The following is a 26,714-nucleotide window of genomic DNA, read 5'->3' as shown; positions in this document are numbered from 1 at the left end:
AATTTCCAGCTTATTGGGATAACCTTTTGTGAACAATAAAACCAGTTTTTGAGTTATCTACAGTATTTTGGTCCTTGGGAGTTCCAGTTTCCCTAAAGGAGGGCAAGAAACAATCCCCTGGGGAAAGATGCCTCTTTCGTCCATGCCTCTTTCGTTAAGAGTTATATAGCCCCAGGCGCGACGGCACAGGGGTGCTTTGAATGCGACTTCCTGCTTCTTGGCAGGGGGTTGAACTGGATGGCCCATGAGGTCTCTGACAACTCTACGATTCTATGATTCTGATGTGAAACTGAAAAATATGGATTTTTAGAGATATATTGTATGCACATTAGAAGCAGTGAAATGTAGAAAAATCATGCTCTCTCTGTACCAGGCACAGGAAGTGCAAAGGCTCTGTGTAAATGTACAAGCTGGGAGAAGGGGGACCAGTCATCTATACATTCCATTTAGAGGGAGAGCAGACTTTTGACAGGTCAAGAGTGGCCTCTTGATGGATCTCTTTTGGTGTCTGTGACTTGCTACAAGCTTTAAGAGTGCTTAAGATAGGAAAATGCTGATTGTGCATATTTATGCCCATGTATGTAAGCATGTGAAGTGACGTACTAATGACGAGATGTATGTAGAAGCATGTTCTTTGTCTGAAAATGTATAAAAGGCAAGTCAATGCCTTGATAGGGTGCTCTGGTTTGCTTTTTGGAACACATTCCACTTCCAGAGACTCAGCTGAAATAATAAACCGGACTTTTTGGTCTCTCAGAAGGATCTCTCTTGGTGTTATCTCCCTTCATCTACAACAATTCTATGAAAACCTACAAAACCTCTCATGTGCCTAACTTGGGGACTGCCTGTATATGTGGAATAGGAAAAGATGAGGGACTGAGATGAAGAAACAGGGACTGTGTTGTTGTTGTGTTTGTTGTCCAAGGCTTTCATGTGTTGTTATTCTTTGTGAAAAGACAGGGGCCCACACAACTGTCCCAGGCGGGGAAGGGAAGAAGGAGAGAAAGGGAGCAAATAGGAAAGTGAATGGACAGAGGCCACACCCGCGTTTGCAAGGGCTTCGAGGGCGGGTTGAAGGAGTACTTTCTCTTTCAGTGTCTTCCTCCCCTCCTGCTTCCCACTCAACTCCCAGAAAGGGAGGCTTGTCTCCTTCGGTGTGGCTTCCTGGCCATCGTCTAAACGGAGCAGGTGAGGCCACAGGCAGCTGGGAAGCAGACGAGGGCTTCTCTCTTTCCCCCTTCCTTTCAAACTGTCGATCTAGCAGGGCTTTGCACTGATCCTATTGCTGCCAGAGGGTGCTCTTTCTGCTTCGAGTGTTAGATTTCATTTCCCAACTACTGAGCTCAATGCTCTGCCTCCTGAGGTAACTGTTGTGGCTCAATGCCCTGGGATCCTGGGAGCTGTACTTTGACAACACAAAGCCTTCCCAGCCAGAGATTGTTGGGGCCTCACCAAACTACAAGTCCCAGGATCCCATAGCACTGAACTGTGGTGCCAGGCTGCATTAATTTTGCAGACACACCATTCTTGTGGGAAGAGTCTTGTTTTCTCTCCAAGGACTTCTAGAGCTGAAGAGTGCTGTCTTCTTCTTCTTCTTCTTCTTCTTCTTCTTCTTCTTCTTCTTCTTCTTCTTCTTCTTCTTCTTCTTCTTCTTCTTCTTCGAAAGCTTTTTGAAAGGTCTGTGTTATAGATTGTACTATGTGTTGTCGAAGGCTTTCATGGCCGGGATCACTGGGCTGCTGTGAGTTTTCCGGGCTCTATGGCCATGTTCCAGAAGCATTCTCTTCTGATGTTTCACCGACTTCTGTGGCAGGCATCCTCAGAGGTTGTCAGCTCTGTTGTCGAAGGCTTTCATTGCCGGGATCACTGGGCTGCTGTGAGTTTTCTGTGCTGTATGTTCATGTTCTAGAAGCACTCTCTCCTGACCTTTTGCCCCCATCTATGGCAGGCATCCTCAGAGGTTGTCAGCTCTGTCGTCAAAGGCTTTCATGGCTGGGATCACTGGGCTGCTGTTAGTTTTGCGTGCTGTATGGCCATGTTCCAGAAGCACTCTGTCCTGACGTTTTGCCCACATCTATGGCAGGCATCCTCAGAGGTTGTCAGCTCTGTCGTCGAAGGCTTTCATGGCCAGGATCACTGGGCTGCTGTGAGTTTTCCGGGCTGTATGGCAGAAGCATGTATGAAGCATTCCGGGCTGTATGTTCCAGAAGCATTATCTCCTGACGTTTTGCCCACATCTATGACAGGCATCTTCAGAAGTTGTGAGGTCTGTTGAAAACTAGGTAAGTGGGTATATCTTTTTGCCAATCTTTAAATAATTTACCATTTCTGATAATTGGAATATTTTGGAATAAGTATAATAATTTTGAGAGCATATTCATTTTAATCACGCCGATTCTACCCATTAATGACAAATTTAAATTCTTCCATTTTTCCAAATCTTTTTTTATTGCCTTCCATTTTGCTAGGTAGTTCAGGTTGAGGAACTGGTTGTTTTTGGAGGAAATCCATATCCCTAAATATTTTATTTTGGAATGTATTTTATGTTTGAAAATTTCAATAAAAACTATTTACTCAAAAAAGAAAATTAGGTAAGGGGGGTTATATGTCTGTGGAATATCCAGGGTGGGAGAAAGAGCTTTTGACTGAGGAAAGTGTGAATGTTGCTATTGGCCACCTTGATTAGCATTGAATAGCCATGCAGCTTCAAAGCCTGGTTGCTTCCTGCTTAGGGGAATCCTTTGTCAGGGCCCGTTAACATCTCTCAACAAAGGATTCCTGCAGGCAGGAAGCAGCCAGGCTTTGAAGCTGCAAAGTATTCAATGCTAATCAATGCTAATCAAGCTGGCAGACAAGGGTTCTTCATCCATGGATTAAATGCAGATTAAAATTCACAACTTAAAATTGACCAGGTAGGCCTGCTGGAGGAGATGGATCTTCAGTTGTGTATTAAATTCTAACAGCTGATCTAGCTGTCAGCATTTTCTGGCTCCTTAGATGATGATGGTCCGTGGTCAGACTCACATCTCTGCTGTGAGGGTGTCGCTTTCCCTCCCTTTCTTGCTCAGATTTGTTTGAAAATAACAATTTAATTGGGTGTGAATTGTGTGTCACCCCTCCCCCCAGGTATTGCTATACTATAACTTCCTGCTGCACTTATTTATTTATTCATTTACTTCATTTACACCCTGCCTTTCTCATCCCACAGGGGACTCAAGGAACTTACAAAATCCAGCAAGAATTCAATGCCGTATCATAGACATTATAATAAAACCAATATAACAATAAAACATACCCTGTCAAACTATAAAACAATTAAAACATATAGACAAATAAAAGACATAAAACCATGAAACAGATTAAAAACACATAGCATTAAAATAGTAGACCTTTCTTTCCGTGCAATGTGGAGGGAAATCCCCAGGGATGGTGCAATGTTAAGATGGACAAAAATATATTTTACTTAAAAAAAGAAAAGAAACTTATTACATAACGAAGGCAGCTCAGTATTTGGCTCATGTCATTCTATTTCCTGGTTATATTTCAATTTCAGAATCTCATATGCTGCCTTAGTAATTTACGATGAAAGGCATTTAATGGTGGACATCACCCATGAAGCTCCAAACCTCAAATCATTATGCATGTACAGTAGAGTCTCACTTATCCAACATAAACGGGCCAGCAGAATGTTGGATAAGCGAATATGTTGGATAATAAGGAGGCACTAAGGAAAAGCCTATTAAACATCAAATTAGGTTATGATTTTACAAATTAAGCACCAAAACATTATGTTATACAACAAATTTGACAGAAAAAGTAGTTCAATACGCAGTAATGCTATGTAGTAATTACTGTATTTACGAATTTAGCACTAAAATATCACGATGTATTGAAAACATTGACTACAAAAATGCGTTGGATAATCCAGAACGTTGGAATGTTTTTGGTCAAATGTCTTGTGTTGTTGTTTTCGGGCTTGTCCCTGTTGTAAGCCGCCCCGAGTCCCTTCGGGGAGATGGGGCGGGATATAAAAATAAAGATTATTATTATTGTTATTATTATTATTATTATTATTATTATTATTATTATAAGTGAGTGTTGGATATGTGAGACTCTACTGTACTTCTTGGGTATGAATGTTGACCCCTGTGAGGATGTCCCCTGTAGTACTTTGAAGCCCATGGCTTTCTGAGCATCCAAAGACAGTGAAATAGTCATCCAGGTGTTTCGGACTTCAACTCCCAGAAATCCCAGCCATCTTACTGGCTGTTAAGAGTTGCAGGAGTTGAAGTCCAAGGCACTTGGAGGGCTGAGGTTTGCCCATGCCTACTATATTAGAGATGTCTACAGACAACAGGCTCCTTGGCATGGAAAAATGGAACAATAACACCTCCTTCCCATGGCTGGAGTTGAGTATTGCCTCCATACGCTGGAGATGAAAGGGGTAGGCGTGTATTGTATGTTGTTGTTCACTGTGTAAAAGGCATTGAATGTTTATATCTGTATACTGTAATCCACTCTGAGTCCCTCCAGGGAGATAAAGCGGAATATAAATAAAGTGTATTAGTAGGCAGGAGCCTCCGGTGGAGTAGAGGATTAAAGCCTTGTAACTTGAAGGTTGGGTTGCTGACCTGAAGGCTGCCAGGTTCGAATCCCACCCGGGGAGAGCGCAGATGAGCTCCCTCTGTCAGCTCCAGCTCCATGCGGGGACACGAGAGAAGCCTCCCACAAGGATGGTAAAAACATCAAAACATCCGGATGTCCCCTGGGCAACATCCTTGCAGACGGCCAATTCTCTCACACCAGAAGCGACTCAGGTTGCTCCTGACACAGAAAAAAAAAATTAGTAGGCAGATGGCACAAAACTTGTAGTGAACCCAAGTAGGAAACTACATCATTTTACCTGCTGTGTAGCAGCAGTGGTAGTTGAAACCAGTTGTATTTCTTCACCGTTGTCTTTTCCTTTACCTGTCCACCAAAAGTTTTCCAAAGTGATGAGCAGATTTTTGAAATCAGATCTAAGTGGGGACGCCTGTTATTTTGCAAAGCATTTTGAGGACAACCTCAATTGTATCCGTACTGAACTTGAAACCATGACGTTGGACCTCATTCCATGAGCAGGGGGAAGTGGGAAAAAGCAAAGGGAACCATCTTACTTCGTTCCCTACCGTTGAGGTCCGTCTTCTGGGGTGTCTAGCTGCCCCACTTCCTTTCCCTTTCTCTTTCGCTGTTTAGAGTTGGTTAGCACCCGAGTTCTGAAAACGAATTCTGGTCTCTGTTTCCATTCACTATGGAAATGGAGTCTCACTGGAAGTGCCCTTATGTCATGTGATGATTTCTGTGGGACTCTTGTTTCCGATATACAGTAGAGTCTCACTTATCCAAGACTCGCTTATCCATGGTTCTGGATTATCCAATGCATTTTTGTAGTCAAATGTTTTCAATATATCGTGATATTTTGGTGCTAAATTCGTAAATACAGTAATTACAACATATCATTACTGAGCATTGAACTACTTTTTCTGTCAAATTTGTTGTATAACATGATGTTTTGGTGCTTAATTTGTAAATCATACCCTAATTTGATGTTTAATAGGCTTTTCCTTAATCCCTCCTTATTATCCAAGATATTTGCTTATCCAAGGTTCTGCTGGTCCATTTAGCTTGGATAAGTGATACTCTACTGTACATGGAAACGGAGCCCAAACTGCATGGGATGAGGTCCTAAGGCTGGAACTATGCTGCCGTACAATGCAGTTTGAAACGTCGTTATAGTATGTTCGGTGTAGACTCATATAAAGCAGATCAATGCAGTTCAATTGCATTATATGGATTTACACTGATCATATAATGCAGTTTCAAATTGCGTTATATGACAGTGTAGATCCAGCCATAGACAGTTCCAATGGACATGTCCAACCTGGTTTTGGTGGATTAATGGATGTGACCAGGGGAAAGTGATAGATAAAGAAATGACTGCCTGGTCCCCCACTCACCTGTCCATTTACCTAGTTGCAGAGTTTCAAGTTGTGTATTTACCACATTGTCGGAAAATGAGTGAGGAGAGCTCATGGAGGAATGCAGTATCTTGTGTTCTGGCTAACAACAGGAACCCATGGGCTACAAAAGAGTAAAGTGGCAAGGCAGATAATACAAGCTGTAAGTAAACAACTGGCTCTGAGGCACATCTTGAACCTTTTTATTCCTCTAGGTTAGGGCTGTCCCTTCCCAGCACCATGACTCTGTTTATTTATTTATTTATTTACATCATTTATATTCCGCCCTTCTCACCCCGAAGGGGACTCAGGGCGGATCACATTACACATATTAGGCAAACATTCAATGCCTTTTTAACACAGGACAAAGACAAACAAACATAGCTCCGAGCGGGCCTCGAACTTATGACCTCCTGGTCAGTGACTCATTGCTCTCCCATCTGCGCCACAGCCCCGGGCTACTCTGTCACGGCCATTTGCCGTGAAGCCAGCACCCTTCTGTCACTCTAAAAGTTTGTGGTAAGCATGCTGTTGGCTTTAATGTATTGATCTCAAGGACTTCTAGTTCAGATTATGTTTTCCCAGCACTAAGTTCAGGTGCTGCCAACATTAGTTTGAGATTATGGTTCTTTACTGCAGAGGAGTGTCTTGGTCCCATCTACACTGACCGTATAATGCAGTTTGAATTGCATTGCATAGTTAGTGTAGATAGGGCCTCTGTCTTAGTACTACCGAAGTTGCCCTCAGAACACATTCATTTATGATATAAGTACACACACCTATCAGCGATCTTGTAACTTGGGCAAATAGTATTTCAGACAACTGGGACTCAAAATCTCATTCACACAACTCTCTAAAAGTAGAATTGTATTGAACATACAGCTGTCAAGATAAACTCAATATTTGGGAACAGCAAATATTATGATAGAACTGCAAAATATCATAGGTACACACAGAATAGCAAACCTAGCATTAAAGCAATTTGAAGCTGTACGGACTGCTAAGGAGAGGGATAGAAGTGAGAAAGTGGTTCAGAAACAAGGATAATGTAACACTTTCTGAAATGCATATTCACACACAACAGAGAAAGAGGGCACAGTTTTGGGGAGATGCAATGTACAAAAAAAGTCCTTCCTGAAATATAGATTTAAATATTGAAAAATTTCCTGACCTTGGTATCACTGTCTTTGCGAGAAGCTAGACAACACTACAAGCTGGGACAGTGCAAGGAAGGGAGGGCAAGCTAAAGTCCTTTTATTGTGATTTAACTTTGACTGTGGTTAGGTAGTCCATGCCTGGTGAGTGTATCTAAACTAGATTGGCCAGGTCAGCGAAACACACTCAACAGGTTGAAGGCAATGCCATAGAGGGTTAATACGATCTGGCCAAAAAGAATGCAAGTATAAGCAATTTGCTTCAAAAGGTACAAGCATAAATATACAGAGAAATGCATGACAGTTTTGACAGCTATTCAGACTTCCCGATCCCTCCCTGATTGGCTGAAAAAGAGGCAGATTAGGATCTGCACCCTAGCCTGCCTTTTTTCCAGGGTGGGAAGAATGATAGCTGAGGATTGGTTAGTTCAATCCATTACAGAGACACCCTCTGGGAGGGCACAGTCCATGAGGAAACAATGGTGTAGACTTGCAGATGAGTCTGATTAGTTCAAGTGTCTGGTTCTGTGTGAGACAAAAGGTGTAAGTCTCAAAAGATAAAGGTCCTGATCTTAGATACTCAAGGACTTGGCTGTCAGGATAGAAAGTTAATGACTGCACATATACCAAGCCTCCTCTTCCACAGAGTGAATGACTATAAATAATAAATAACATCTTTATTAACGACTTAGACGAAGGGTTAGAAGGCACGATCATCAAGTTTTCAGATGACACCAAACTGGGAGGGATAGCCAACACTCCAGAAGAAAGGAGCAGAATTCAAAACGATCTTGACAGACTAGAGAGATGGGCCGAAACTAACAAAATGAAGTTCAACAGGGATAAATGCAAGATACTTCATTTCGGCAGAAAAAAAGGAATGCAAAGATACAGAATGGGGGACGCCTGGCTAGACAACAGTACATGTGAAAAAGATCTTGGAGTCCTTGTGGACAACAAGTTAAACATGAGCCAGCAATGTGATGCGGCTGCTAAGAAAGCCAATGGGATTCTGGCCTGCATCAATAGGGGTATAGCATCTAGATCCAGGGAAGTCATGCTCCCCCTCTATTCTGCCTTGGTCAGACCACACCTGGAATACTGTGTCCAATTCTGGGCACCACAGTTGAAGGGAGATGTTGACAAGCTGGAATGTGTCCAGAGGAGGGCAACTAAAATGATCAAAGGTCTGGAGAACAAGCCCTATGACGAGAGGCTTAAAGAACTGAGCATGTTTAGCCTGCAGAAGAAAAGGCTAAGAGGAGACATGATAGCCATGTACAAATATGTGAGGGGAAGTCAGAGGGAGGAGGGAGCAAGCTTGTTTTCTGCTGCCCCGCAGACTAGGACGCGGAACAATGGCTTCAAACTACAGGAAAGGAGATTCCACTTGAACATCAGGAAAAACTTCCCCACTGTGAGGGCTGTTCGGCAGTGGAACTCTCTCTCCCGGGCTGTGGTGGAGGCTCCTTCTTTGGAAGCTTTTAAACAGAGGCTGGATGGCCATCTGTCGGGGGTGCTTTGAATGCGATTTCCTGCTTCTTGGCAGGGGGTTGGACTGGATGGCCCATGAGGTCTCTTCCAACTCTACTATTCTATGATTCTATGATTCTATGACTCTCAGCCTCAGGTTAAATGGACAAACGTTACCAGCTTATCCTGCTGGTAAAGAGGGTCATCCATGCAAACATACACATAATGCCTCTGATAGTTATCTGGCTTGGGAAATAGCTGGAGGGATGTGGCCAAGGTTCCCTTTCCTGGGAGATTATTCAGACAGTGGGCATGAAGAGGTGGCTGCCTTCAAGTTATATTTTGATACATTTATTATGAACAGTTTATATACTTCATCTAGTAGGAATTGACACAGTACACAGTATATAAAAATACAAGTTATACAAAATCATCTAACTGATACATTTTATTAAAGGATTAGATACAATAAACTTTGTAGGTTACAGTTGCTACTCAGTCCATTTCAGAGCCTCTAGCACTTTATCATTTCATAACCGGATCTCTGAAAAAGGTTTTTAATAAAAAGAAACGATCATATATTTCCTTGCAGTCTCTTGATAAAATAAAGTTTCAGGTGGTACCATGGCTCAATAACACTCTGACCCATAGCCATGTTTTTGAGAAAGAGAATAAGTGAATGAGATATCTAGTATTGTCGAAGGCTTTCATGGCCGGGATCACAGGGTTGTTGTATGTCTTTCGGGCTGTGTGGCCATGATCCAGAAGTATTCTCTCCTGACGTTTCGCCCACATCTGCCATAGATGTGGGCGAAACGTCAGGAGAGAATACTTCTGGAACATGGCCACACAGCCCGAAAGTCATACAACAACCCCAGATATCTAGTACTTCAGTTGTTTCAGTTGTGAATTTGATGAAGGTAGATAATGGAGTTCAGCAGAGGTGTTGGCTACAAGTGTTGGTGAGGGTTTTCCAGCAAACCTATCTGTTTGGATAGAAAAACAAAAGTGGTTTCATTTCAGGACACACATGTATGTATACATGCCAGAGGTTTCTGGGTTTTGGGCTCGAAAGCCTCCTATGCCTGAGCACAGGTCAAATATCCTCTTTGCTGCTTTTTCAGCCTCTGAGCCTATGACTGAATCATTGTTGGGTTTTTGGTTCATAACAATTTTTGTTGTTTGCTCATTCCGTCAGCTTACCTGACAAACTGATTGAATAAGATCTTCAACTATGTTTGCTTCGAGAAATAAGAGATGTCAGCAGCGCTGAAAGAAGTGGCTGCGTATTTGTTTTTAAAAGAAATCCTGGCAACACCAAGGATATTTTAGCAGCTTGTATCACCTGTTTAGGGTGAGGTGTTTATAATTCTCAGCTAGAGAGTTCTAGTGCCCCACCTAACTACAGGCTCCAGGATTCCACAGGATGCAGCCATGGCAGTTCAGGTGGAATCAATGTACTCTAAAACATAGTATGAAAGGACCCACGGTTTCTCTGGTCCACTTTTTTGGCACAATTTTGATCAGAATTGTGGTGGATCAGCATATAGTCCCTCAGTATTTTTGTACTGCAGCCCTATCCAAGATAGGCCATGGGGAGAATGCTGGGAGCTGCAGTCTAATATGCATCTCTAATCTACCGTGTTTCCCCGAAAATAAGACAGTGTCTTATATTAATTTTTGCTCCCAAAGATGCGCTAGGTCTTATTTTCAGGAGATGTCTTATTTTTCCATGAAGAAGAATTCACATTTATTGTCGAACAAAAAAAAATGAACATTTATTATATACTGTACAGTAGTTGTCATCACAAACCAGCATAACCAGACAAACTGTGAATCCTATCAAGAATTTCTTATTATTACCATAATTTCCATGTATATGGTACGTACATTTATCGATCCTGCATGCTCTGGTGTTCTGTTCAATGGGTATGCTTCCCAACAAAAACTTTGCTAGGTCTTACTTTCGGGGGAGGCCTTATATTTAGCAATTCAGCAAAACCTCTACTAGGTCTTATTTTCTGGGGATGTCTTATTTTAGGGGAAACAGGGTAGATACATTTCAATCTGCTGTTAGACCCGGGTTCTTTGGTGAAGCAAGTTTTAACCACAATGATAGCTGACCTTTGCCAGATCAAGGGGATGGGACTCCTGTTGACCATCAGCCATAGTAGCTTGCTGGATCCATTCTATGATTTGTGGTTTGGAGACATAGCTTTGGAACGTGCCATTCTGTAAGAATCCAACATATTGTCTATGCTTGTAAATATATCTTTATATGCTTCTGGATTCGATTTTCAAGGAATATGGGATGAAATGCCATCAATACACTAATGACACTCCAGTCTATTTTTCTTGTCATCTGAGTCAAGTGAGGCTGTGCACATGCTCATCTGGTGCATGAAAATGGAGTCAGTCACAAGATGTGTAATCTGAATGGGAAGAAGGCCCTGTGGGTGGATAATTTTTATATCCGGGAATTGGGTGTTGGGAATTGGAATTCTACCAGATGAGATAGCACTTCTCAGAAAGAGCAGGTGTTTAGCTTGGGAATGCTCCTTGAGTTAGTGGCATCTATGGCTAGGATTGCCTTTTACTACTTTTGGTAGGTCTGAGAACTAGAACTGATCCTGGCCACAGATAGACTCATTCCCTGCTAATCTCCGTTACTCAGACAGGACTCTTATTTATTTTTGTTTATTTACCATATTTATATCCGCCCTATCTCATCTCGAGGGACTCAGAGTGGTTTACAATTTGTTACAATTCGATGCCACATCGAAACATAAATACATTAAACATTAAATCATTAAATGTAAAACAATAACATATAAATGCAATTAAAACAGGATTTAAAACAGCAATTAAAACAACCACATAGTCCATAACCAGAGTCTATGAGCCATTCCAGTTCCAGTTCCATTGTAGCTAGTCCCCAAATGCCTAGTTCCAAAGCTAGAAATTTACTTATTTTCTGAATGCCAGGAGGGAGGAGGCTGATCTCACATCACTAGGGAGGGAGTTCCACAGTCAAGGGGCCACCACTGAGAAGGCCCTGTCCTCATCTCCACCCGCCGCACCTGCGAAGGAGGTGGATCCGGGAGCAGGGCCTCCCCAGGGGATCTTAACATCCGCCCTGGTTCATAGGGGAAGATGCATTCGGACAGGTAAGCTGGGCCAGAACTGTTTAGGGCTTTATAGGCTAAAGCCAGCACTTTGAATTGTGCTTGGAAGCAAATTGGCAGCCAGTGGAGCTGATGTAACAGGAGGTTGTATGCTCCCTGTACGCCACTCCAGTTAGCAATCCAGCTGCCTCCCGTTGTACTACTTGAAGCTTCTGAACAGTCTTCAAAAGCAACCCCATGTAGAGCGTGTTAAAGTAGTCTATGCGAGACTCTTCTCCAAGTTATCTCAGAAACATTGTCATCAAGAGATAAAAAATCCTTAGTTGTGATAGCCCAACTCTGGAATATCTTCCCTGTTGAAATGTGATTGATATCCAGACTGCAATTGTTTTGTGGCGTTTTTGGGGGGAACACTTCAAAAACTTTTTCTTTGCCAAGGCATTTGAATTCAGTGATTGTCTTGGGATTGTATTGCATCTGCAGCTTTTTGTCATTTTTTTAAAATTATCATGGAATGTTTAAGACATTTTAAGTATTTTAGTTACATTTTCAGAATCTCATGATATCCATTAAAAAGCAGAAGGAAGAAGGACCAGTTTAAAAATGACTTAATAAATTAATGTGGGTGTCACCACCACACAGCTTGCAATATGACAAAAAAAAATCCCCTAGAAAGAGGAAGTATAGAGCACCTAGTGATTTCTTGTAACAAGAACATTATTTTTAGATCATAAGAGAGCAATGAAACAAATTCTGTAACCATGTTAATTTGATGTGTTGTCGAAGGCTTTTTCATGGCCGGAATCACTGGGTTGCTGTGAGCTTTCCGGGCTGTATGGCTTTGTTCTAGAAGCATTCTCTCCTGACATTTCACCCACATCTATGGCAGGCATCCTAAGAGGTTGTGAGGTCTGTTGAAACCACTTACCATACAACCCAGAACATGGCCATATAGCCTGGAAAACTCACAGCAACCCATGTTAATTTGGTCAATAAATAATTTTGCATTTTTTTTAAAGACAGTCATTTTATTGATTTTTTTTTAAAAAAATAGTATTTTCTGTAAACTATGGCTATCAAGCAAATGAATTGTATGGCTTGGAAAGCTAGGGACCATTTTTTGCCCTCACTTTTAGGAAAATGCTTTAATGGGCAGAGTGGCAATCAAAGTACTTATTTCATAAGGAGTTGGAAGGTTTCTGGGCATGATGAGAGAGTTTGTGGATCCACACCGAAAAGAAGTTCAGAGCTAGTTCCAGTGACAGGTTTTGTAAAAGAACACAAAAGTAGATATATAAGTGCAAGAAAGTGATTTAATTGTCTAAAATCCTTGTACTCATTCTGGTAACCCTTATCACAGATGACCAGAATCTGAATGTATCTCATTCGAAGACTAAGCCTAAATCTATCCCAGATTTTCTTAAACATACAACCCTTTTCTGTTTTAATAATTCTGCTTAAAATAGTTTGTATCAATGAAAATAAAAAATAAATTTTTTTAGAATGATTAAGGGTCTGGGGAACAAGCCCTATGAGGAGTGGCTTAAAGAGCTGGGTGTCGCACTCCAAGACAGAAATCCCTTTGACTGTAACAGCACACCAACTGAGTATACAGCAAGCAGTTTATGGTGGAATATATATATAAAAGCAAAGCAGTAAAAGTAGTATAAAGTATAATTCAAAAGTTAATCCATAAGAATGTCTTAAATGTTCAGTAAGAATCCATCATCAGTTCTGTAGAAACTTCCATGGAACAAGGCAGGCAAAAACAAGAAACAAAGCAAAACAAATCCATAGGCATGACTTGTATAAAGTAATTCAAAAAGCACACATTAAATCTCAAGGGACAACTGGAACCAGAAAATATCCATGAAAATACAGAGCACTGAAAAGCAGGAACCTTGGGGGTTAAGTGAAAATTGCCTTGACTGGAAAATGAAAGCTGAATCAGTCAATAAAAAGATCTTAATCCCAAGTCATGAGAAGTGCATTCCTTTTGCTCTTGAAGGAAGCTAGCTCATTATAATTACAGTAGAGTCTCACTTATCCAACGTAAACGGGCCAGCAGAACGTTGGATAAGCGAATATGTTGGATAATAAGGAGAGATTAAGGAAAAGCCTATTAAACATCAAATTAGGTTATGATTTTACAAATTAAGCACCAAAACATTATGTTATACAACAAATTTGACAGAAAAAGTAGTTCAATACACAGTAATGCTATGTAGTAATTACTGTATTTATGAATTTAGCACCAAAATATCAGTATGTATTGAAAACATTGACTACAAAAATGCGTTGGATAATCCAGAATGTTGGATAAGCGAGTATTGGATAAGTGAGACTCTACTGTATCGCTTTTCTGTTGTAAACAAGCGGATCGCCTGAGTTTTTCACAGACTTCCCTATCTTTATTGTAAAATTGCCTTCGATTCAAGGTTAAGTTCTCACTAACACCTAATTTTTGCCTATTTATGGTAAGCCGCCTTGAGTCCCCCCGGGTGAGAAAGGTGGGATAAAAATGCTGTAAATAAATAAATAAATAAAAAATGCAAAACCGTGAATCCGCAAAAAGTGAACTGCAAAGTAGTGAGGGAAGACTGTATTTTAAAATCCTTGGTAAATTAATTTTAATATTAATATGCTATTGTGAATTGTTTTTCAGCATCCTGTGACCAATACTGAAAAACAAGCATCCCAAAAAGGATTTGAAAGAACCATCATACTCTATGGCTGAAAGAAAATACTCCAACACCAGCAGCTTCTTCTCTATTTGTATATTTATAGTATCTTGTAATGTCATCTCTGCCTCTGTGGAAGATGGACTCATAGCAAACTATTCTAGAACAATCCGATACACTGTTCCAAAGAACATACCATCAAAAACAACTGTACTGGATTTATCCCACAATCAAATTCAGGAAATTCGGAGTTTTGATTTCCATTCCCTTCCCAAACTACAAGCATTAATACTGTTTGACAACCAGATCAAAGTGCTTAACTTCAGTGTTTTCCAATACAATAAAGACCTACAATATCTAGATCTATCCCACAACAACTTGCAGGCTCTTTTTGGTCTTCCTATACCAAGTATCAGGCATTTAGATGTCTCTTATAATGATGACATAAAGATGACCTTGTGCTCTGACTCTGGCACAACATGGAAGCTGGAATATTTTGGCCTGAGTACTAAGAGAATGCAGAAATCTGATTTCTGTGCCCTTGCTCACTTGCAAGTAGAAACTCTATTCTTGGGCTTAGAAGATCTCTCGGAATATCACCCTGCTTTCCTTCCAGCATTCAATATGAAGAATCTTCGGATTGTGCTCCCCAACATAAGGAGGTTCCCCATTATTTTGGATCTAGACCTCAATGTTACAGAAAGTTTAGAGGTTTCAAATATTCAAGATGATCAAATCAAGCACTCGATAACATTTCTATTGAAACACAACAAAAATGGAAGACTGCTGAATTTAACAGTGACTAGTATAAAAATTTCTTGGAGAGATATCGTGAATGTTTTGACGGTTGTGTGGAAATCCACCATTAGATATTTCCATATCTATGATGTGACCGTTTTAGAATTTGATTATTCAGTTTTCAGTAACATTGATACCTCTCTACAGGCTTTGTCCATAAAACAAACCAGGCTTGCTACTGTGAATGTTAATCAAACCATTGTGTATAGAACTTTTTCAGAAATGAACATTCCAACCTTGACAATCTCTGATTCTGGTATATTATTCATGCATTGCCCTTCAAAACCCAGTCGTTTCACATACTTAAGTTTTTCAAATAACACATTGACTGACACAATTTTCCAAAACTGCAATAACCTCCCTCTCCTAGAAACACTCATTTTGCAGAGAAATTACCTTAAAGATCTCACAAAAGTGAGTTTAATGACAAATCCCATGAAGTCTCTGAAATATTTGGATGCGAGCCATAATTTCTTGCAATATGAAGGTGAGAATAAGTGCCACTGGGCCGAAAATATGGTTGAACTGAATTTGTCATCTAACATGCTGTCTGAATTGGTCTTTAGATGTTTACCGATCAACGTGAAAATTTTGGATCTGCACGAGAACCATATTTCAAGGGTTCCTAAAGAGATGCTTAAGCTGAACAATTTAGAAGAGCTGAATTTGGCTTTTAATAAGTTAACTGCATTGCCTGGATGTGATTCTTTTAGAAGTCTCAGATTGCTGAACATAGAAAACAATTCTGTTCTTTCTCAATCTTCGGAATTCTTTGAAAGCTGCCAGTACATCCAAAGGTTAAAAGGAGGAAACAATCCGTTCAAGTGCTCCTGTGAATTAAGAGAGTTCATTAATCTTGGAAAACAGGGATCAGTGGAGTTGGTTGGATGGCCTGACTCTTACATGTGTGAAAAACCTGAATATGTAAGGGGAACTCTTTTAGCAAATTTTCACATTTCAAAACTTGCTTGTAATGTGACTCTCCTTGTTGCTGTAATTCTGATTATTACAGTGGTCTTTGGTGTAGTTGTTTGCATCATCTGCCTCCGTTTCGATATCCCATGGTATTTGAAGATGATCTGGCAGTGGACCCAAGTTAAACGAAGGAACTGGAAGAGTCAGCAGCTGAACACTATACAGTTCCATGCCTTTGTCTCCTATAGCGAGCATGACTCGGACTGGGTGAAAACTGTCCTGATTCCAAACCTGGAGAAGGAAGATGGCTCCATCCGGATCTGCCAACATGAAAGGAACTTTGTGGCAGGGAAAAGCATTGTCGAGAACATCATAGACTGCATTGAGAAAAGTTACAAGTCAATCTTTGTATTGTCTCCCAATTTTGTGCAGAGCGAATGGTGCCATTATGAGCTCTACTTTGCCCATCACAAGTTGTTCAGTGAAGATGTTTATGGCTTAATCCTTGTTTTGCTAGAGCCAATCCCTACCTATATTATTCCTGCCAGGTATCACAAACTGAAGGCCTTGATGGCCAAGAGGACATACTTGGAGTGGCCAAAGGAGAAGAGCAAGCATGGACTTTTCTGGGCTAACCTTAGGGCAGCCATTCAGACTGTGCTTCCTAACAATGAGGAAATGGAGGAATTGCAGGGTTAAAAAAGTCAATTTGTATGTGCACCTAAAGTTTTCATTTTATCAGTCAAGTGCAAATGTTAAATGCACACAATTAGGAACATGATTTTTTAAAACAGAAAAGTTTTGAAAATACTGAAAAGTTTGTAAATGAAATGAAGAACATTAATGGTGTCATTGCGGTGTGCCTTCAGGTTGTTTCAGATGTATGGCGACCTAAGACCAACCCAGCATGGTGTTTTCTTGGCAGGATTTGTACTTGTTGAGTTGACCTTCCTCTGAGGCTGAGAGAGTATGATTTGTCCAAAGTCACCCAGTGGATTTCCGTCGCTAAATGTGGATTTGAACCCTGGTTTTGAATCCTAATCCAACTCAGACCACTGCACTATGGTGTAATGTTTATGAAGCAATGCTGTAACGTAGCATCTCTAGAAAATATCAAGTATAGTTCAAAACCACTCATGTCCCATGAAGCATGATGGGGTTATGGTTAAGAAAGTAAGACTGTGCTGTTCACATATAACAATGCCACTATGGGTTGCTACTGAAAAGCTCTTCCATCTTGCATAATTTTCTTGAACGTGTAGGTACAAATATTGTTCAACTGTACTGTCAATCCTCCACTGGATACGCTGATGGAGGTTGTAGTCAATTTCCCCATACTGTGGGTCTTCAAGAACAAAATGGTCCTCATGTCAAATACCTGACACAGAAAATTGCATTTCTTTACCTGCTTTTGATTGAAATAACGAAATATGCCTTCCCTTTCTGGCTGAAAGCATTACCATGCTGGGAGGTTTTTAACTGCAACACCAGCGGCTCCAGTTTGATTTAGCTATTCCTAGGGTGCATCGATGCTGTAGAATTAATGAGGTTTTACACCATTTTAACTGCAGTGGCTCAATGCTATGGAATAATGGGAATTGCACTTTTGCAAGATCTTTAACCTCACCAGGATTCTATAGCTTTGAACCATGGCAGTTAAAGTGATGTCAAACTGTATCAAAGTCTTTTTTTGGAGCTGCACAGATTAAATTACATTCTTCTGCTACCACCTGCTGGTTAGCGTTTATATTACAATGCCTCCAATTTGCTTGGTTGTACTTAGTTGCTTGGTTGTGCCTAGTTGCTTGGTTGTGCCTAGTTTACAAGACATCTTTGAATAAATTGGCGGACTCCTGAATTAGTTGTATGACTAGAGGACAAAGACCTCCACTTCTAAACCTAGATCACAGAAAAGATGTCACACGTTTTGCACTAAAGAAGTATGTATGCAATTTTGACTCTGTTGCTATTATTGTTAAGATACACTGTTACATTGAATAAATACTGTTCTTTGGGAATATTTTAAGTCCATTAGTATATATACTGTGTGTGTGGGGGGGGGGGGAGGAGGGGGATATCTATCCAAACATCAACATGAGGATCACAATGTTTTCCTAAGTATCCAAGCCAAAATGCAATATAAAAGAATATCACTCAGGATATAGATGCTAAATCTTGCCCTGAGTGCTGGCCCATTACACTTGCTATGAGATGGTTAGGGAGCAAGCCCATAGCCAAAGGGGCGGTTTAGGGGTTCAAACCACTCCCAAACTTTTCAGGTTTTAAAAAAGCCTGGCTTACTCATGAATGTAAACTTACAGGTAGTGCATTGGGTGCAGACCCAAAGGTAATAAGAACATCAGCCCTGGCTTTGTCTTACCCAACTGCTGAGTATCCCTGCCCCGTCCAGAAGAAATTTGCCCATGAGAAGCAGAATATAGTGCTGAATGAAACATGTAGAATATTCACATGTCTTAAACCTGCACCTAATGCATAGACTCTATGAGCTAGCTGGCATTGCCCCCCCCCCCCCCCGGATGTGCGACAGGAAGTTGCTGCCAATTGGGAGAGAAATAAGGATGAACACTGAAAGCCACCCATTGTATGCTATCAGCCTCCTCCCAGTAGACTTAAATCAAGGAAAAGTTTCATGAGAACCACCACTCCTCTTAATGTTCCTTCAGCAACAGCAAGAATAACCCTGTGGGCAGCAAAATCAGGCGGGGTTGTTGTATGTTTTCCAGGCTGTATGGCCATGTTCTAGAAGTATTCTCTCCCGATGTTTCGCCCACATCTATGGCAGGCATCCTTAGAGGTTGTGAGGGTTCCAACTGGATGGACTCATACAAAAGTCTTCCTCCAGGGGCAAACCAAGAATGGGCAACTTGGAAGTCCCTGAACAGACTCAGAAGTGGAATGGGCAGATCAAAAAAATAACCTGGCTAAATGGTGCTACCTAGAAGAATCTTACACCTTGTGCGACTGTGGAGCAGAATAAATAACTCAGCATCTGTATGCTTGCCCACAATGTCCTGCCTCGTACAGAGAGGAAGAGTAGTTTAAAGCTACAGACAATGCAGTTGCTGTTGCTCATACTTGTGCTCCCTTTATTGTAAGTTTTATACTTATTTATTTTTGAAATGCTTTTGACACGAAATAAATAAAACTGGTTAACCAAATCCCCATGCCAAGCTTATGAGAAGCAAAAATTAGTCTCTCCAGAACTGCAAGTACTATCTCAACTTGATTTTGATTATTCACGTTATCATCACCTACCTTTCTACTAATTTACATTGATCTGAATTGCAGGTAAAAACTGTGGAAACTGAGGTGTCTACCACTGGTTCATCTAATCCAAGTCTTGCCAAATAAACCATAGAACAGGAGCAAAGAAGCTGTGTCATTGTTAAACCTTGGATTTAATATGAAGAAGACTGTTTCTGATGACCAATTGAAAGCTCAGTTAGTGCAAAAACAACAGATTCCATTGCTAGGTTATGTATTTCTTGTAGATAGGAAGAGGCATCTAAGTTTTCAACCCAAATGGTTCAAGAGATTTCCCTGGTTAGCCTACTCATTTGATCTACAAGGTGCACTCTGTAAATACGGTGTTTGGAGGAGAAACTGGGGTTAAAGGTGGTCAAGCTTGGTGCAATGGTTGCTGAACCATTTGTGCAACGGAAAGATGTGATATAGGTCTTCAACAGTCACCAAAAAACAGAGTAGCATCAGAACAACTTGTGCTTGGCTGAAAACTTCTAATTTACAGTGAAAACGTTTTGATGTAACCCATCATCATGATAAAGGAAATAAGAAGAAAGCAGAAGAAAACAGAAACTTCTGCCAATTGTGGAAACTATTGTCCTCTGTGGCCAGCAAGAACGGATTTAGAGGGAGCAATGATTCAGGATCTATCACCTGTGAAAAATCTTTGCACAATGATGGTAATTTCAGGGCCTTATTGAGATCTCTTGCCAGATCAGGAGACACTGACCTGAAAAGTCATCTCAGGGGGGGAAAAAGTTTCACCCCCCCCCCCCCCCCGATTTTTTTCCTGCCTATGGGCCTGTTAAGAGAGTGTCTGTATTTCATGGGGCTTTCAAGGACAAGGAATATTGTTCCTTTCTCTGAAATATAGCTTTCAGCAACTGAGATTCACTGGTGATCTCCCATACAAGTACTAATCTAGCCAGTGATGTGTTCAGAAGACACCTTTTATATGTAATATAGCAGGACAAAAGGGATCTGTTGGTTAGATGACCTGTTGACATATTTGAAATTATTCCCAATCAAGTGGACTAAAGACACTCTTAAGCTACTTTCAGCTGTCCTAAAAATGATTGTGTTAACAATTGAGAGCATCTGTAAACCCACGGCAGTCTTCAACTGTTTTTGTTTTTTTTAACGTTTGGAGTTCTGAGGGATAGTTTTAACTACATATTTACATTTAGTATCTGTTTCGTTTTATTAACAATACATATAGCATGGTATATATAACATATGAGGACTGTACAGTACAAATGTATGTTCACAGTTTGACATGACAAAATGTCATTACTGAATTCCCATTGGACTACCAAAAGTAGAAATAGTGAAGGTACATAAAAACATTCACATCTTTAGTGAGAAAGATTACCAAAATGTTTCAGTATCGGCAAATGATAGGAATGCATGCTAGGAAACCATTAATTACCCAATTATTATTAGCTTATAAAATATATTACATTTTATTTTATTTTTTAAATTCTGCATAGTTTTATACAAGTATTAAAGTAAATGTAATATTCCTGCTACATTTGCAGGTGAAGACGTAGGGAAATGCTAAGCAGGAAGATTATTTTGACTGTATAACATTTAAAATATATAAATAGCAAGAAAGTGCTAATATTTGTAAAACAATGGGAATTATAACCTTTTTCAAATAACATGTGTGAAATACTTAGGTTTTTTTTTTCATTTTGCAGTTCTGTTTAAGAGGAAATGATTTGCAGTCAAATACACCTTGCTAAGGCTGGAAACAAAATAGGAATAAGATTCTGCTTTGTTCTCTCTTGGTTGTGCATAATTAAAACCACATTACAAACAAGTCAGCTTTCTGCATGGAAAAAAAGCAGTCCATCAGGGAATGGTTTTTAACACATTAGCCACAAAGTGGTATCCTAAAGATGGCGCAACACTGTATGTGTACATGGATTGGTTAGAAGCAGAACTATTTTTAAGTGATGGGCTGCATGCAAAGAGCCTTTCTCACTTGGTAAGAGGTGCATTCCACTTCCAACAGTAGCGTTGAAGTGATAGCAGCAACTATGTAGCAGATATATTGTCCTGAAAATCCTATTAGATTGGAGGCACTGGCTTCACAACCGTTGGGTGTGACAAGTATTGCCATGCGGTTGTGTTCACTTTTCTGGAACATTCAAGGCATATGCTAAAATCTGGGCTAGATTTCAGGAAGGAGACTGTTCCTGGTTAAGCTACCTATTGTACTCAGTTGAGTCTGTTTTAAGGATCGCAATGATGTGCCTCATCACACCAGAGGATGGATCCAGTTTAAATCCGGTTTCTGCCTCCTGCAGAATTCTGGGGTTTGTAGTTTGGTGAGGCCCAGTACTTGTCTGGCTGAGATGTTTAAAGGCCCCTCCCTCAAGTGGATTTAAAGTGGATCCAAACTCTAGTGTGATGAAGTCCTCAGATGACAGGGGAGTCACTTTCCAACTTCCTGAAATGCTGTTACATGCTGTGAAACTCACTAAGTAGTCCTGTGTAGGAGGACTGGCCATTTTTAATCTTCTCGAGGGATGGACTGTTATCTTTCCTTATTTAATCCAACGGAAGGGAATTTAGGAACTCACAACCTTACTTTCATGCAGATTCCCTAATTTAAGACAGCAAACGTCTTCCATCTAAAGGACAACCTCGTAGTCTCTGGCCAAGACACAAAGCACATTGCTACTACCACGATATATTCAATGTTATTTTGTACCTGTTCTTCCCAAATAGCAACCCTTTCACATCCCAAATACATATACTGTACAAGTTTTTCTGAAGCCGACGGGTGTGAAAGAAATGGCCTGGGTTGCAATGGATTGTCACTCCTGGTTTATTAAATTAATGCCAGACAACAGGATATTCCCAGGAGAAGTTAAAAATCTCACCACCTCTATAGCATCTTCAACAAATTGAAGTAATTCTTCAAATTCTAGCCATAACTGCTCTCCCATACATGTACTTATGATGCATAATCATATCTTAAAACATAATTGCTCTAAACAGGACAGCAACATCTATGTGTATACATGAAAATAATGTAATTATGTTTGCTTTAGGAGAATCAGATGGAATACAAATTGGTGTGGGATTAATAAACCATCTCTATTTGGACTGCATGTTACTTGAAGTTTCTTTCTTGGGTTTTAAAACAATAGATGAAACATTACTAGCAACTTGGAATTTGAAGGCAACATTGTCTTCTGGCACTTTATGGCATACATTATATGGTAAACTGATGAACTATTTATCCCCAGATAAACGTTGTGGGGAAGAATTAAACACTGTTCAGAAATATCTTTATGAAAGAAAACTATAGCAGCATCACAAATGTTTTAAACATGTATCTGAATTTTTAAAAAGTCTGAGGCACTCAAAGTGATAGCTCTCACTCTCATTGTAATAGAAATTTATGAAACCATAAGCCAAATGCAGCTAGATATATGCTATATAATGGAGAAAAACCTCTTCGATATAGTAGGTATTGAGGATTGGCAGGTTATATTTCTCGGGCCTTGTCCTCTCTCTGTTGGATTTTTTCCCTTTCCTGTGCTTTTTGTTTAAAAAATATTTCCCATTTAATTTTAGAGGGATTCAAAGGAATCGGGTTAATGTCCTGGCATGGTTCCCTCTACTTCCCAGTCCTGAGTTGCTGACACATAGAAAGCTCTTTAAGTCTCTCAATTCAGATTTTTCCATGTTAGCAACATAGTGCAGGACTGTCAACACAACATAAAATAATGTATTTTCCAGATTTTACTTGGCCATGCTGTAGAAAGTAAAACAGATTTTTGCTCTTTTTACTTTGCTATAGAAAATATTACAGCTGTTTCTTGTTTAAAATGGCAGTAGAACGGCCATAATTTTGATAAGATTTTTTTAGAATCTTTAAAATTCTTTCAAGATTTGATTATGAAATAGCCAAATTCATATTATTGACTAGACTGAGTTATGCCATGGTTCCTTTGTTTTGTCAGTTTAATTTCTATAGCACAGAAAACCAAAAACACCTCAATGTTCAACCAGGTAAAGTTCTGATTATCTTAAGTTTGAGTTTAAATAGAATTAAAAAGTACTATTTTGCTAATTTCCTACAAAAATTACTAGGAAAGTGCCGCACCTTCATTATTCCCCTGGTACCAATATGTAAAACAGTTTCTCAACCTGTGTTACTCCAGATCAGTGGTTCTCAACGTGTGGATCCCCAGATGTTTTCATCTTCAACTCCCAGAAATCCCAAGAACTGGTAAACTGGCTGGGATTTCTGGGAGATGTAGGCCAAAACACCCACAGGTTGAGAACCACTACTTCAGATGTTTTGGATCTCAGCTCCCATAATTCCCAACTGCTGGTAAGCTGGCTGGGATTTCTGGGAGCTGAAGTCCAAAACATTTGGAGAAGCAGAGTTTGAGAAACACTGATGTAAAGCAACTCAGATGAATCTTATACCTATCTACTGAATATTGCATAATTGCATTGTCAAACCATGCATTTAACAGACCCAACAGCCTGGCTCCAAAGGGCCAATTATGGGACAATTTATTCACTCCAACCTTTTAACATCGACTGTGCTTTCTTTTCTTTCAGGAGAGCTAAATTTGAGCACTTTCTTGGAAGGAAGGTAATTTAAATTGTTTCAAACTTGCCTGGATTGAATCTTATTAGGGCAAGTCTGAACTGTGTTTGGTACCAAAATTAGGCCCAATCTGACCAAAGTTTAGAAGTTCTATGTTTCAGTAATTTTCACAGGAAAGAGTTAAGCAGTACCATAGATAGATGTGAGGGGAGAGGACGCATGAGTATAAAAAGTGCTGGAAAATAATTTATAAACATGAACCACTGAAGGCCAATTCAATTTATAGAACAGTATGAACAGACATTATCTTAAAAATGGAGAATAAACCATGTTGCGCCTGAATGGTTGTTTACCTGAAATGTATGTGATTATAGTATATCATTACAAGTTTTTCCTACTATTACATTCTTATGTCCTTTCCTCTCTTGTTTATTCATTATTCTCACTGCTTCTATTTTCTCAATTCTTTCAAAATATGAAAACCCAAATTTCCAGTATTTTAAAGACTGCAAAGCCTAGAAAGGAAAGCATGATGCCGAACACCATCCTATCTCCTTAAAACCAATTGCTTCTTAAAATAATAAGAATAATATCAACCAGGTTTGACTTTTTAATCATGTGTATCTTAGTGTTTTTGTCCAATACTGGAAATGAAGGCATTGTGCAACAAAATAGAAATTGTGTTGTTTTTGTTGTGTTTGGCCAGCAAAACGTAGTAGGGAAAAGATACACATTTTGTGTGTGTTATATTGTACAAAGGTGCTTCAGCGAAGATATTTTCTTCCTTGTTTCATTTCTCTTGTGTACATGGTAGGATCCCCAATTTTAATTTCTAGCAGTGAGCTGACATATTTCATTTTACAGATGTGGCTGCATTTACGACAGGCAAGGGCCAGAGGTTTTCTAGTCAACAGGAAATGCAGAGGAGTGATGAGAGAAAAACAGGCCTACCACACCTCTTCAGTGAGGTAGATTATTGCATGTATCGTTGAATGCCACATCATAGCAGTACCATGTATGCTCCATTCACACAGTTGCGCACAAAACCTTACAATATGTGAACATGTTTGCTTAACGAAACTACTGAGGCAAGATATCCAGGCAAACACAAGCTAGCATTTTACACACCACACAAAAGAAGAGGCAATGCTGGTTAGAATGTACAACATTAGACATTGACAACATTTCTGTTGATAACAGCCACTCATCAGTCAAGAATTTTTCATTCACTTTCATGTTGAGAATTTTTGTTTAAAAAGTGTCTTGTGAATATGCTTCTATCACCACCCACATCAGAAAGGGTCCATTTATTGCATTGCTGAGCATAAAAAGGAGATGTGTAACCTTTAAAGGGCACACAAAGTCTCTGGCAAGGACTAGCAGGCTGGATTTCCAACAACAGCAACCAAAAGATCAGTATCTACTGGTTGATTGAATGGCAAAGTTAACCAGCTTGATCACAGAAATTTAACCTATTTGCTGGCAGACCGGGTTTGCTTAGCATTCCCAGGAGAAGAAAAAATGTTCACATTCTTTAGGTCTGACCCGTGACAAGGGCAAAGAAGGGTCCAGCAAACATCTTTTACTGGCCATTGGGAAGATTTTACGGCTATAAAATCCAGAGATTCAGGCCAGCTGAATCTAAGTTAATATGAACAAGGTAAAAATAAGAAGAAAGGAAACATGAAGAAAACTGGATGAAGAGAGATTCAGACTAGCATGTGGCGCTTCCTATGAAGGGCAAGATGGTCGGAGCGAGAGAAACTACGGTCACAGTCTGGGCACTGGAATGGCTTGACTCCGGTGTGCTTTCGGAAATGCCGCGTTAGTTCATCAGATCGAGCAAATTTCCATGTACAACCTTCCCAAGTGCATTTGTAAGGCTTTTCCCCTGAGAACAAAACAAAAAGGACATTTTTAAAACAAAGCAAACAACACTTATTTTTCATTACATGCCATAACATATACAGTAGTTTCTCACTTATCCAAGACTCGCTTATCCAAGGTTCTGGATTATCCAATGCATTTTTGTAGTCAATGTTTTCAATATATCGTGATATTTTGGTGCTAAATTCGTAAATACAGTAATTACAACATAACATTACTGTGTATTGAACTACTTTTTCTGTCAAATTTGTTGAAAAACATGATGTTTTGGTGCTTAATTTGAAAAATTATAGCCTAATTTGATGTTTAATAGGCTTTTCCTTAATCCCTCCTTATTATTCAAGATATTCGCTTATCCAAGGTTCTGGCGGCCCGTTTAGCTTGGATAAGTGAGACTCTACTGTAATAGAGTCAGCATGGTATAATGATTTCAATATTGGACTATAATTCTGGAGATCAGGGTAAAAATTGCTGCTCAGCCACAAAAACCCATTTGGGCAAGTCACGTTCTCTCAGCCTCAGACCAGGGCAAAGGCAAACTCCCTTTGAACTGGTAAAGCCACAGCATAGTTACACCATAAGTTGGAAAATGGCTTGAAAACACACACCAATTAATTAGCTTTAAGTCTAATTGATGATAGATCTTTATATTCAGTGCCTTGCAGAAGTGTCCCCATGCTTTGATTTTTTTTGCATTTAATTTGTTGCAGTTTGGAACTGAAATAGACTTACTTATTATTATTTATTATTTATTTCCCACATCTCACCCCAAAGGGGACTCAGTGCGGCCTTACAATAGGCCACCATTTGATCCTGACACATACAATTATAAATAACAGTTA

General features: G+C 39.9%; 2 protein-coding genes across 6 annotated transcripts in view; one reads left to right on the top strand and one right to left on the bottom strand.

Annotated features, from left to right (window-relative positions):
• Positions 1-524: 524 nt before the first annotated feature.
• Positions 525-18,160, top strand: LOC100556139 (toll-like receptor 1). Of its 2 annotated transcripts, none has more exons than XM_016996744.2 (3): positions 525-1,188; positions 2,084-2,266; positions 14,414-18,160. In XM_016996744.2, exon 3 carries the CDS (start codon positions 14,478-14,480, stop codon positions 16,839-16,841), a length of 2,364 nt encoding a protein of 787 aa, XP_016852233.1. In that variant the 5' UTR covers positions 525-1,188; positions 2,084-2,266; positions 14,414-14,477; the 3' UTR covers positions 16,842-18,160. The 2 variants fall into 2 exon arrangements, with proteins under 2 accessions (XP_016852233.1, XP_003226295.3); XM_003226247.4 differs by having other exon boundaries at positions 526-1,188; positions 2,084-2,282.
• Positions 18,161-20,582: 2,422 nt separating this feature from the next.
• Positions 20,583-26,714, bottom strand: part of klf3 (KLF transcription factor 3) — a 48,650-nt gene continuing 42,518 nt past the window's right edge. For all 4 annotated transcript variants that reach the window (XM_062982225.1, XM_008118999.3, XM_062982226.1 and 1 more), the window contains one exon: positions 20,583-25,876. In XM_062982225.1, the coding sequence (XP_062838295.1) occupies positions 25,695-25,876 (182 nt within the window). In that variant the 3' untranslated portion in view covers positions 20,583-25,694. The remainder of the gene's footprint in view (positions 25,877-26,714) is intronic.

Source organism: Anolis carolinensis, chromosome 5 (genome assembly GCF_035594765.1).
Source record: "Anolis carolinensis isolate JA03-04 chromosome 5, rAnoCar3.1.pri, whole genome shotgun sequence".
Classification (NCBI taxonomy): domain Eukaryota; kingdom Metazoa; phylum Chordata; class Lepidosauria; order Squamata; family Dactyloidae; genus Anolis; species Anolis carolinensis.
The sequence above is the reverse complement of the archived record's forward strand: the minus strand, read 5'-3'. Positions and strand labels throughout refer to the sequence as shown.